Below are 14,133 nucleotides of genomic sequence, written 5' to 3' on the forward strand. Positions count from 1 at the left end.
CCATCCACAACCTGTCTCCCCCATACATTTTTGACCTAGTCTCCCGATATTTACCTGCTTCTCACAATCGTATACAAGATTTCTCCCGCGCATCCCCCCTACTCTGGAACTCTCTACCCCAACACATCAGACTCTCGTCTACCATGGAAACCTTCAAAAGGAACCTGAAGACCCACCTCTTCCGACAAGCCTACAACCTGCAGTAACCCTCACTCCACGACCAGCTCTACCCTCACTTACTGTATCCTCACCCATCCCTTGTAGACTGTGAGCCCTCGCGGGCAGGGTCCTCACTCCTCCTGTACCAGTCGCCGACTTGTATTGTTTAAAATTTATTGTAATTGTTTGTGCTTTGTATATCCCTTTCACATGTAAAGCGCCATGGAATAAATGGCGGTATAATAAATAATATTAATATGTGCACGACCAGTAGAGTTCATGCACATATCCTTTTTTTTGCATATCAAATGCACACTAAAGGAACCCTGCAAAAAGCCAGAAAAAAAAATAAAATTCTACCGTTTGTTGTATACAGCTCTTCTGCTGCCTATGTGTCACCATAGTTTTAAACAAACCCCGAGAGGTCAGATGCCACATGTGTCTCCCTTCCTTCTACAACCTTATTCTAGCTAAGTTACTAACTCCTAGGCCCCTATGACAAGACTTCCTGTGTTTTTTGCTTCTCTCATTCAGATCCACACAAGTTATAGTAGTTAGTCAAGTGGCTACTGCCAGGCGCTCAGTGGTATTGCTGCCAAGCAATTTTCCCCATGGGCGTGGTGAGATAGTTGTTTGTCGGAGGGGGGAGGGGAAATTTTGCAACGTCTCAGTTGACTCGATTTAAAAGGGTTATAAGTTTCCAGGAACAAAGTAGAAAAGTATTTTGTGTGTAATGTATAGACATCTGTTTGCACAATGGTTTACTGCCCTTGCATTGTGAGAAAACTGGTTTTTGCTTTCTTTGTAGAAACAGTGCTTTTTGTGAGCTATGACTGTGCTTACAGTTCGTAATAGTACCCCCCAAAAAATGGACCGGTAGGAACATTAATTTTAATAAATCGTACACTGCATTACTGCAACTTGCTAGCAAAACCTTTATAGGCTGCAATTAGCATAGCCAACACTAGGTGGCCACAAAGACAACTATGGCATACACATCTCCAGACAAAATATCACACAATCATGTTTATTTTTCTGAACACTGGTCATCTCCCATCACTTATCTCTGACTATACATACACTGTACACATCAGAAGGAACCCAGGGCCCACTGCACCTGAATATAGTGTCACAATGGGTCTGAGGATCTCATCCCGGTACTTAATGGCAGCACATGGAGGGCCCTCCTAAGAAATACCTCCCCACACAATTACTGACCCACTGCCAAACCGGTCATGCTGGAGAATGTTCTCCATGTCGTCTCCAGACTTTGTCATATCTGCTCACTGTGAACCTGCTCTCATCCGTGAAGAGCACAGGGCGCCAATGTCGAATCCGCCAATCTTGGTGTCCTCTGGCGGATGCCAATCGCCATGCACTGTGTTGGGCTGTAAGCACAACACCCACTTGTGGACGTCGGGCCCTCATGGAGTCTGTTTCTGTGACCTGCTGGAGGTCATTTTGCAGGGCTCTGGCACTCCTCCTGTTCCTCCTTGCACAAAGGCGGAGGTAGCGGTCCTGCTGCTGGGTTGTTGCCCTCCTACGGCCCCCTCCATGTCATCTGGTACAGTATTTGCTCTGGACACTGTGCTGACAGACACAACTACCCTTCTTGCCACATCTCGCATTGATGTGCCATCCTGGATGAACTGCACTACCTGAGCAACTTCTGTGGGTTGTACTGTAGACACCGCCTCATGCTACTGTACCTCTAGGGGTGAAAGCCGTGACAAAATGCAAAAGTGACCAAAACAGAAAAAAAAGGATGAGAACAGAGAAATAGTCTGTGGTCACCACCCGCAGAACCGCTCCTCTATAGGGGGCGTCTTGCTAATTACCTATCATTTCTACCTGTTGTCTGATCAATTTGCACAACAGCAGGAGAAATTGATTCACAGTGTTGCATCATAACTGAACAGTCCGAGCCTGGTAGGATTGTATCCAGTCTGAACATCCCTCTGCAAGTTACAGCAGCAGTAAAACTCTCTTTATGAGGCAGATTTCAATGTCCGAGTTCAGACAGCAATGCACAGATATGACGCAGCTCTCCTTACCTGAACTCAACAGCCATATGAGGGCATAACATTATAAATGAGAATCCCCCTCTTTGTGAGCAGTCCCTTCAATCTGGTACAATGAACATCCACTGTTCTGCAATGCTCCATTTTCTCGATAAGACCCCATAATAGCTAATGATAGGAGTAGACTTGCACCGTCAGAGAGGATATCACCACCTGGAGGCAAGAATACCCATAATGTGGTCATATTAAATGTCTGCTACTGCCGCCATCTAGTGGACACATGATGAAATACAGGTGGACTAATCCAGATTTCAAAAGAAATCCAAAAGGAGGGCAGTGACATCCATCAAGTAAAGATCAGAAAATAAATGGGATCTCCCTAATAATATTTAGAAAAGATTTACATAGAAATTAACTGAAATTTAAAAAAAAAAATAAAAAAAAAAATCTTGTATTCTTTGCAATCATGGAATTAATAGTTAACCAGTTTCAGGTGGCATAAATATACATTAACCATTTACAAGAAATGTTACACCACAAGGAGACAGAACTATTTAGGATTCATGCAGCACAAAAATCAGAATCTGGAAGCACGAATGCAGCCGGGTAGGTTTTACTCTAAAGTGCTGCAGCAGAAAAAACCTAGGGCCCGATTTAGCAACTCTGTTTTTTTTATTTTTTTTAATTAATCATAGAATGTTAGAGTTGGAAGGGACCTCCTGGGTCATCTGGTCCAACCCCCTGCTCAATGCAGGATTCACTAAATCATCTCAGACAGATGTCTCTCCAGCCTCTGTTTGAAGACGTCCATTGAAGGGGAACTCACCACCTCTCGTGGCAGCCTGTTCCACTCATTAATCACCCTGTCAAAAATTTTTTTCTAATATCTAATCTGTGTCTCCTCCCATTTAGTTTCATCCCATTGCTTCTAGTCTTTCCTTGTGCAAATGAGAATAAAGATGATCCTTCTACAATGTGACAGCCCTTGACATATTTGTAGACAGCTATTAAGTCTCCTCTCAGTCTTCTTTTTTGCAAGCTAAACATTCCCAAATCCTGCAACCGTTCCTCATAGGACATGGTTTGCAGACCAGTCACCATTCTGGTCGCTCTTCTCTGAACTTGCTCCAGTTTGTCTATGTCTTTTTTAAAATGTGGTGCCCAAAACTGTACACAGTATTCCAGATGAGGTCTGACCAAAGAGGAGTAAAGACTGATAATGACTTCACGTGATCTAGACTGTATGCTTCTGTTAATACATCCCAGAATTGTATTTGCCTTTTTTGCTGCTGCATCACACTGTTGACTCATGTTCAGTCTATGATCTATTAGTATACCTAAGTCTTTTTCACATGTACTGTTGCTTAGCTCTATTCCTCCCATTTTGTATATGCTTTTTTCATTTTTATTGCCCAGATGTAGTACTTTGCATTTTTCCCTGTTAAAATCCATTCTGTTAGTGGCTGCCCACGGCTCCAGTTTATTTAGGTCTTTTTGAATCCTCTCTCTCTCTTCTCTAGTATTAGCTATCCATTCTAGCTTTGTGTCATCAGCAAATTTAATCAGTTTACCCTCAATTCCTTCATCTAAATCATTGATAAAGATGTTGAACAATACAGGTCCCAGGACAGAGCCCTGTGGTACCCCACTTGAGACATTCATCCAACTGGATGTGAAGCCATTTACGACCACCCTTTGAGTCCGATCACTAAGCCAGTTATGAATCCACCTAACAGTTGCCTTGTCCATTCCATACTTGGTCATTTTTTCAATAAGGACTTTTTTGCATCAAAATGGCACAAGGGATTTGGGAACTTTGTGCAAAGTCTGAAATTGTCTTTTTCCTCCTTTAAAGTTTTTGCTTCTTTACGTAAGAAGTTGCACTTTTTTTTGCAAAATGTCAGGAAAAAAAATGTGACTAACTGGCGTGCATAAAATCCCTCTGTGTGGAGAAACTGGAGTAGACTTTAACCAAATTTTGCAACTTAAAAAAAAAAAAAAAAAACTCCCATGTAATGAGTCTGTCTAAAACATCTGAAAAAGTCACATCTAAGTGAATAACTAAGACAAAACTTGAATCCCCCCCAAAAAAAGGCAAAAATAGTTTGTGATAAACTTATCAAAGTCACTAGTTGAGAGGTATTCATGCTAAAAAATGGCGGGAATGCAATCCTGAATCAGGCCCATAGTTTAAAACCTGCCTGGAGACTATAGGGAGAGACCAGACTAGTCTGATGCGGTCCCCCAGCCGGCATCTCCCCGCCCTAGTTGATTGACAAGTCTCTCTCATGTGTGTGCTGCAGCACAGCCCAATTTACCCAAATAGAGAAGACTGTAGGAATAGTTTACTACAAAAATTTGTGACATTGTTGTATAGGTCCCAGTATAGGAATAAAAGTTCTGTTTTTTTTAGTAATCCAATGTACCAGTACTGACAAATCAAGCTTTGAAGCCACATGCAAACTAGCCTAGAGGTGTGTGATTGCACTACAATAACACGCCCCCATTGCACTGCCAGGTTAATTTGCATGCAGCTTCAAAGCTTGATTTCTCAGTGCTGGTAATCAGATACAATTTTAATTCTTGTACTGGGACCTATACAACCAGATCACTAGTTCTAGCAGTAAAATAGTCCTGACCCTGGTATAGAAAAGGTCACCACTTCTTTTAGGAATAGTGTATATTAGCCATAGATCATATAAATAAACCTTATTTTACTGTTACTTACCCCCTTATTGTCCAACAATACCTGGAGCAAAGTAATGTTAATTTAAAGATGGGGAAAAAAAAAAAAAGAACGAACACCAAGAATGACTTATTCCTGAAATTAACCACCTGAGATGGGTTTATTACACATGTCCTGCGTCACACTAACTATACAAACACCAAAGAAGAAAAAAAGGCACAAAACATAAGTTTACAAATCCATTATAGTCACATACAATAAAATGACAAGTCGTCCGTCCGCATCCATGTTCATTGATAATTTTTAAATCCACTCTTCGGATCTGGATCACATTTGTCCAAACTCTATATAGTGACCTGATGTCACCTCATTATCTTGGGTGTTCTGTGTTTTAGGATTATTAATACTTTTATGACATGTGGCTATAATAAAGATTAATTTATAAATTTCTGCACTGACTGCAGAATAACAAATCTTGAGAGCGTGCAATATGCACACAGTCAGGATTCCCCTCCATTTCCAGCTCAAGTGCTTGTCATGATTTGCATAGTTGGGGTAATGTGTGGATAAAGTGCTATTTTTTGGTTTCTCCAAATAGAACATTTGGAGAAGCAAGAAAAGTTGCTAATCAGCACGTGCCAATCATCTGATGACCGCTTGAGCTGAAAATAGAGGGAAATCCTGACAGTGTGCACGGTGCGTTTGATAAGCTTAGTCAGAGTGCAGAAATTTATGTGCAGCCTGTAAATCCTTTTAAGATTAATTTATATATAAACTTTTGTGTTTTTCTTTCCTCTTGATATTCGTATTCCTAAAATGTTCTCCATTTACAGGGTGAGAGATCAGGACTATTCCTATATTTGAACATCAATCCAGACTGGAGGCATTTTAAAGAGACTACCCCACCATAACAACTTATCTCCTATCCATCCATCTGCTGGACTCCCTCGATCATGAGAATTAGGGTCCAACTTCCCCCTCTATCATGACAATTCGGGTCCAACGTCCCCCATTATGAATGGAGCAATGGCCGCTCATAATCACAACTGCGCAATTCAATGTCTATACGCAAGACAGTGCCGACCCATGTCCGTCGGTCCCATCGACATTGCATGGGGCGGAGGTGCACGTTTGATCATTGCCACTTTCAAATTGGGGACTCCAGAGACCATAAAGAGCCCACTGGTAAGACCCCAGCGATTTGCCCCCAATCCTATGGATAGTAGAAAAATGGTTATAGTGGACCAAGCCCATTAAAATCAGAACTAATCTGATAATTGCTGGTTTTTAGGATAAGTCAGAGGGAATAAGAAACATGGAAATTGGGGAGACAAGTAGAAGTGTACAAGGAAAAACAAAAAATATATCGATCTCAGGGTAGATCTGCACAGCAAAAAACACACAGGAGAGGGACGGTCACATTGTGTGGGTCTACAGGGGGCTTCCATCAGATAATTAGCGGGAATGAATTCTAACAGAAACCAGTCCAGGAATTGTTAAGTTTTTGGTCCAATGAGATATTTGCATGTAGAAGTCTATGAGACCATTAACAGCCGGCGGATCGGCATCTAAAGTCTGACACTGCAACTCTTCACATTGATAGAAGACGAGCAGAAGCTCCAGAAGGTGCCGCCATTATCTGCTCTGATGCCTCACCCCGAGACACGTCCAGAATCGCACCCCAATGACATGCACAGATCGCCTCACGGTAACGCGGAGGAGCGCTCGTCATTGTTTAGATTGTCCTTGAAGCCCCACACCTCGATGATGGCAATCTGGAAGGTTTCAGAGCACAGAGGCTGGTTGTTGAAAGTATTGCAGTGACCGGTTCGTCCATAGTTCAAGTCAGAATCCAGATATAAAGCTTGTCCATCGCCCCCTCCTGAGGGAACACAACAGTCAGGTTACAGTGAACGTGCCATATGGAGGGATTTGTTGTAACTATAGATATATAAAATTAAAAGATTATGGCTGCCAGATGCCACCACTAGAGGGAGATTACTGCATACTTCTATCAATCAACTCCCTGTAGTGGTGACTGCATGGAGGAATAACACCACATATGACTTGTATCCTGCATTTTTCACCAGTTTATCCCGGTGCCGGCTCACTTTCCAATTTTCAGTTAGCTCTAGTCTAGTGGGTGGAGATTAGCTGCTATGATGTCTCTCATACACAGGATACATATACATGAGGGATTCCGGCTCTCCTGTCTATGTAGCACATGTTCAAAAGCAGAAGCAGCATGGATGAAATTCTACAGCAGTACTGAGCTGTGTAGCTGTGAATCCAGCACCCGGGTGAGATAAAACACTTACTAGAAACTGCAGCATGATCAGTCTCTGTCTTCCGCATTCTTTTACTTTGCTCCTCCCTCTTCTTCCCCACTCCTCTCCATACATTTCAATAAGCTGTTATAATCTGATCCTTCAGTGAGCTAAAAGTCCTTTTTAGCAAGAGGGAGTTTCAGCTAAATTTAAGTGGCAGAAAGAAGCATATTTCTCTGAAAAGATGGGCAGATACTAACACTAAAAGGAAACACATGCCAATCAGAGTGCCCCTAAGTCACTTCTGATGAGATCCAACATCACAGCAATAGTCAATGAGCAAGTATAATGGGCATGTCCCAAGGAGAGCTTGTGATTACAGCGGTATTTAGAACACAGGATTGTGCAGCATGCAATGTAGTGAATATACAAGCATGCTGCAGAGGCCAAACAAGAAAGGTTTACTTAAAAATGTGTTTAATTTTTTTTTTCCTCTAAATGTTTAAAGGAGACTTACCAATAATTATGCAGTCTGTGCTTCCTGCCATAAACATGGAGGCCGTTTTGGATGGAAGGTTGAAATGCCGAGTGGCCAGAAAAGGTGAAAGTCGGATGGAAGGGTCGGAGCTTTCAGCAGTCTCCTGAGAAGAGTTGGACTCATTGTCGACAACCGCTGGTGCAACTCTACCGAGCTCCGGATGTTTTATTATCACCCACTCATAGCGCTCCACCTCCGGCTGCAGCTGTGAGAAGAAGAAGAGTGAGAACAGGCCAAGATGGGGTTGTTAACCCTAATATTTGTATTAGGATATGGGGTACAACATTCACAGATGATACGACGCTCTGCAAGGTAATTTGACATTAGAGGAGGATTTAAGAGAAGTTGGACTTTTGGGCCGAGAAATGGTAATTGATGGGATAGATAGATAGAGGTCAAGCGTTTGGATTGAGGAAACAAAATGTACAACACCGGATTAAAAAAAAAAAAAAAAAATGGGGGAAGACTTGGGTGCATTGAAAGACAGCAGACTCCTCTTTAGTGACCAAATATATATTTCTATATCCAGATTATAAAATATCCCTATAATCGACATTTCAGTAGTTTTTCAAAGTGAATAAGGAGTTCAGGAGGGGGCAGAAGTGGCTCATAAGTGGATAAGAAAAAAAAAAAAAAAAATGATATCTCGGATACAAAGTTTTACAGGCGCTTGTACTATTGATGTGGGTAAATGACAGTGACTGTTTAGAAAAATAATTAAATAACACTACATCTAGAATTTGTGCTCAGAATGTAATTTGTCCGAGTAATGAATCCATAAGATCAGAGGACCAAGATAGAACTGAATGAGAGATTTAGTGATCGCATTATACGCCAGATAGACAAGTCCTTACCCGAAATACAAAGCATTCTCCAGTCCCGAAGAAGCTCAGCTTGTTCCCGCTCTTCTTCCGTGCGTTCCAGTCAGTGGACAAGTACGCACCGCACACCTAGGACGTGATAAGCAGATATACAAGAAAAAAGCTCATTACAAGGAAATGTGCCAGAAAATTACCAATTGTTTAAGTCAGATTTTTATGTTAAATGTATCCCCTCCACCCTTTAATTTTCCATATTACTAATTGAAGGTTAAACGTAAGAAATCTTACAAATTTCACACTGGCCCTAATACTAAACTCACTTGTTCTGCAAAAAAAAAAGACTCAGCAGTTTCATTATAATCACAATCAGGATTACAATGACAGTATACTGTAGATAACAGGAACCCACCATAGGTGATGTCACAGCACACCTCCTCCTTCTGTACATTTACAGATAACCTCTCTATATACAGTGGATAACAGCATCCACCATAGGTGATATCACAGCTCACCTCCTCCCTTTACAGTGTCCGTTACCTAGGTTAGAGCATGCTCAGTTTACACGTCTACGAAAATAAATAGAACATTATTAGTCGGTCTATTATTGAAATTATCCACGTGGAGCAGAATATTTTTTAATGAAAAAAAATATATATAAAAAATATATATTCTAGGATAATAAAATATATTTTATTAAAATAAAAAGCTATACAAATATACTACACTGCTCAAAAAAATAAAGGGAACACTCAGATAACACAGCCTAGATCTGAATGAATGAAATATTCTCATTGAATACTTTGTTCTGTACAAAGTTGAATGTGCTGACAACAAAATCACACAAAAATCATCAATGGAAATCACATTTATTAACCAATGGAGGCCTGGATTTGGAGTCACCCCCAAAATTAAAGTGGAAAAACACACTACAGGCTGATCCAACTTTGATGTAATGTCCTTAAAACAAGTCAAAATGAGGCTCAGTATTGTGTGTGGCCTCCACGTGCCTGTATGACCTCCCTCCAATGCCTGGGCATGCTCCTGATGAGGCTCAGTATTGTGTGTGGCCTCCACGTGCCTGTATGACCTCCCTACAATGCCTGGGCATGCTCCTGATGAGGTTGCGGATGGTCTCCTGTGGGATCTCCTCCCAGACCTGGACTAAAGCATCCGCCAACTCCTGGACAGTCTGTGGTGCAACGTGACGTTGGTGGATGGAGCGAGACAGGATGTCCCAGATGTGCTCAATCGGATTCAGGTCTGGGGAACGGGCGGGCCAGTCCATAGCTTCAATGCCTTCATCTTGCAGGAACTGCTGACACACTTCAGCAACATGAGGTCTGGCATTGTCCTGCATTAGGAGGAACCCAGTGCAACCGCACCAGCATATGGTCTCAGAAGGGGTCTGAGGATCTCATCTCGGTACCTAATGGCAGTCAGGCTACCTCTGGTGAGCACATGGAGGGCTGTGCGGCCCTCCAAAGAAATGCCACCCCACACCATTACTGACCCACTGCCAAACCGGTCATGCTGCAGGATGTTGCAGGCAGCAGATAGCTCTCCACGGCGTCTCCAGACTCTGTCACATGTGCTCAGTGTGAACCTGCTTTCATCTGTGAAGAGCACAGTGGCGACTTTGCCAATCCTGGTGTTCTGTGGCAAATGCCAAGCGTCCTGCACGGTGTTGGCTGTGAGCACAACCCCAATCTGTGGACGTCAGGCCCTCATACCACCCTCATGGAGTCGGTTTCTAACCGTTTGTGCAGACACATGTACATTTGTGGCCTGCTGGAGGTCATTTTGCAGGGCTCTGGCAGTGCTCCTCCTGTTCTTCCTTTCACAAAGGTGGAGGTAGCGGTCCTGCTGCTGGGTTGTTGCCCTCCTACGGCCCCCTCCACGTCTCCTGGTGTACTGGCCTGTCTCCTGGTAGCGCCTCCAGCCTCTGGAGATTACGCTGACAGACACAGCAAACCTTCTTGCCACAGCTCGCATTGATGTGCCATCCTGGATGAGCTGCACTACCTGAGCAACTTCTGTGGGTTGTAGAGTCTGCCTCATGCTACCACAAGTGTGAAAGCACAACCAACATTCAAAAGTGACCAAAACATCAGCCAGAAAGCATTGGTACTGAGATGTGGTCGGTGGTCCCCACCTGCAGAACCACTCCTTTATTGAGTGTGTCTTGATAATTGGCAATAATTTCCATCTATTGTCTATTCCATTTGCACAACAGCATGTGAAATTGATTGTCAATCAGCGTTGCTTCCTAAGTGGACAGTTTGATTTCACAGAAGTTTGATATATATACACACATACATACATACACATTTAACATACAAACCTGATTTAATAAATTGCTAAATTTCATATATTGCATGCACAATGTGCAGACATTGTACAGGCCGTGGAGCAGTAGCACAGGTAATAACACACGCATAGTATATGCACAGAGGCCGAAGGGTCCACATGTCGGCCGCTTACCCACCTCTTGGTTGCTGCTTTTGATGAGGAGCAGGGTGGGCTCATGTCCTTCACAGTGCAAGTAAAACCTACCATAGGCAGACAAACACATGGCAGAGTTCAGGGGTCTGACAGACTAATAGGGAGACATTCCTAATATCCCAGCAATAAGAAACTTCACAGATGTTCATAAAACAAAAATGTACAGGGTAAAAACATTAGAATTGTCGGCATGTCTGCTCCTTGGCAAATCTTGTATTTGACTCCTTGAGAAAGCCAAGGGCGAAACGTACGTCGGAGTCTTGGGGGTCCTATACTTTATGCTATTTCTCTCCTACATGGTACGTCGTTCTTGTAATATGCAGTATTTATTTTTTGTATTTACACATTTATTGATTGATTTAATAGATATAAGCTTTCATCTCATATACAACTGATGCAATGAGAATATAGCCTTTAGCCCCTCTTACTTATACATTTAATGTATACGTTTAATGCATTTGATTGACAGATCTCTCCTTATAAGCAAATAGACAGGAGATCTGTCAATCAAGCTGCGCCAGACAGGGAGATGGAGGCGGCCTTGTATATTCTTCACCCATACACTATGGCATTACACACAGACGACGCACCTGCTCAGGGTGTTGCCATGTTCTTGATTGGTATACAGCAGTAGCGGTTGGCAGAGGGCGAATCTCTCCGGGATCCAGGACCATATATCTCTCATTTCTTTCACGCTCACAATCTCAGACTTGAAGTTTTCGGCATGGACGGCTAGGTGGACATTCTGTCTGTCAAAAGTGAGGAAAGGAAAGAAAAGAGAAAAAGGTCATTCGGCAAAAGTCAATTATGGGGCTCAGAGGAGGGCGCTGTGTCCGCAGAGCAAAAGCCTGGCACTGTAAGGAGCAGAATGGAGCTCCAGCAAAGTGCCCACTTAAACCACTTTTTCAGGAAAGTTGGGCCCCACTGATGCAGTTTGAAACAAAAAAAAAAAAAAAAAAAAAAAAATCAGTGCTTTACTCCCCCTCCCCAGGTTCGGCGCTCAATCTCTGCAGCTAAAATCAGTGAGTTCCGTGGTTCGTGCCATCAATTTGGGCTGAGCCAAGTTATTTGTTGCAGTGGGTTAGACGTTACATCAATGCAGCATACAACATCGCTGGACCTGGGGAGGACAAGTAAAGACAATGGTTTTGTGTTTTTTTTTTTTTGTTTTTTTTTAATACAGACTGCACAACTTTCCTGAAAATAGAAAACTCCTTAGTACAACTAAACACAAATGCATGCAACTTTGTACAGGTGATGTAGTCTGTATCCATGCCAGCCCGTGCCATCCTACGCATGGATGGTACACATGGTGGCCAAGCTGCAATACCAGTCACAGCCATATAGGAGAAGCTCAGCTGCCGCAGATATTAGCCAGCATGTCTCATGACACATGCAACAAGTTAGTATAAGCCTGTTATACACGGAGGGGATCATGACGGTGCAGAGTCCCTCATTGCAGTATTGTAAGAGCTCAGCCGTGCGGCGTGGCACAATAGGACGGTATTGGATGTCATGCACTGGTCTAGATTTCCACTGATCAGCGAAGAACAAAAGTTTTTTTCCCTTCTGAATGGATGCGCCCATAAAACCGGCATTAAAAATGAACGATGGTGCGGTCGTCTGGGACACGGGTACTACGGTATATGACAATGACCAGTAAGAATTGTTTGTCCTGGGCACCAATGCCATATAATTCCATGGGCGCGCACACGACTGTCGAAAGTAAACAGTGTATGGAGCTGAACGGCTCTACACAGGTAAAAGGGAGCAGAGCTGCAGTATCCGAGAACGGCCACTGCACGGTGTGTGGCGCTGTGCTGTTCCGGTTCCACACACCGCACCGTCAGTGCTCGCGAGACCAGGAAACAGCTGATCGCTGGATCACCAGGTGTCAGACCCCCAACAATCTGAAGTGGATGACCTATTTTAAAGAAAAGGTCATCAATATTTTAGTCCAGAACAACACCTTTAAAGGATCAATAGAAAGGGAAGCACAACTAAGGGCTCAGACTACACAGTTTGTAGTCTGTAACCATGGAAACACTGGAGACATTTTTAATTAACTTTTAACTGCTTCATTGTTCCTTTTAGAGGCATACAAATAAAAAAAAATATAAAGGAAAAGAGAGAGTCCTAAATGGCAGCCTAAAAGCCCTAATTGCTGTTTTTTTTTTTTACCCTCATTAATATAGGGGGCGATCCTGAGTAATTTTGGAAATGAATTTATTTTCATGCAATATCGAGGCATCAGGGACCAGAACCTGTCCGAACTAAGTCAATGACAGCGACACGGAGCTATGGCCAATGTGACCCCTACAGGCCAAGATACCATGTGCGGAGGGTCATGTATTGGTGCAGCCGAAGCCTTCGCCCCCTGTATGGACCTGACAAATCCTGTGAGCAATGATGAGAAAAGGTTTGAAAAATGAGCCAATAAATTAGTGTTGGAGGTAATTATTTGCAATCCGTGGCTGGGAACAGTTAGACAGGCAGGACAGCAGAACGTTACGGGAGAATAAGCAGAAACGTCAGCAACAGGAAGGGAGACAGCAAGGTCACTTACCGGACAGGAGACTTTACTCTGGAAATAGGACAGCAGGAGAAGAGAGAAGAAGTGAAAAAGAAAACAGGGAAAGGAAAACATAAAATAAGTGAAACATTTCACATTAAACCACCAGCCGAGTCCACTGGAAAGTCACCTAGGAAAGAAAATTGTCTGAAAGTGCAGAATCCTGGAGGTCTACTACATGGCTACACCCCAATCACCTGTGCAAATGGGGTGTGATCCAGAAATCTCAGCCAGATACCACACTTACATCATTAGAGCAAGTAGTCACTCTGCAACCCAGCCGAGCTCAGAGTCTAGGAGGCCGACCACCGCTGATAAGACTGAGGAGGTGGCCGATAACTTTAACAACAAGAAGTAAATAAAATATCCTTCAGTTATTAAAAAGTCTTCTACGTTCTTAAAGAAAAAGGTGCTTACTTTTTGGGAGTGAAAAGTACAAAAGTCTTGATTATAAAAAAAAAAAAAAAATCATATTTGCTTTCTTTTTTTAAAAAGGTTTCATACTATAGATAGAAATCCTTTCACAGCGCCAACATAAGGCAATTTCAACCACGCAAAGAAGACCCT

At 42.8% G+C, this 14,133-nt stretch overlaps 1 protein-coding gene across 3 annotated transcripts in view; it reads right to left on the reverse strand.

Annotated features, from left to right (window-relative positions):
- Positions 1-6,150: 6,150 nt before the first annotated feature.
- Positions 6,151-14,133, reverse strand: part of TBC1D24 (TBC1 domain family member 24) — a 38,083-nt gene continuing 30,100 nt past the window's right edge. For 2 of the 3 annotated variants that reach the window (XM_073648210.1, XM_073648209.1), the window contains exons 3-8: positions 13,561-13,578; positions 11,585-11,743; positions 10,978-11,041; positions 8,526-8,621; positions 7,651-7,876; positions 6,151-6,748 (exon numbers count right to left, since the gene is read on the reverse strand). In XM_073648210.1, the coding sequence (XP_073504311.1) occupies positions 6,570-6,748; positions 7,651-7,876; positions 8,526-8,621; positions 10,978-11,041; positions 11,585-11,743; positions 13,561-13,578 (742 nt within the window). In that variant the 3' untranslated portion in view covers positions 6,151-6,569. The remainder of the gene's footprint in view (positions 6,749-7,650; positions 7,877-8,525; positions 8,622-10,977; positions 11,042-11,584; positions 11,744-13,560; positions 13,579-14,133) is intronic. The other variant, XM_073648211.1, reaches the window with a different exon arrangement.

The sequence above is a fragment of the Phyllobates terribilis genome, unplaced genomic scaffold (assembly GCF_046119375.1).
Source record: "Phyllobates terribilis strain yellow unplaced genomic scaffold, ASM4611937v1 Scaffold_9__5_contigs__length_417890890, whole genome shotgun sequence".
Taxonomy (NCBI): domain Eukaryota; kingdom Metazoa; phylum Chordata; class Amphibia; order Anura; family Dendrobatidae; genus Phyllobates; species Phyllobates terribilis.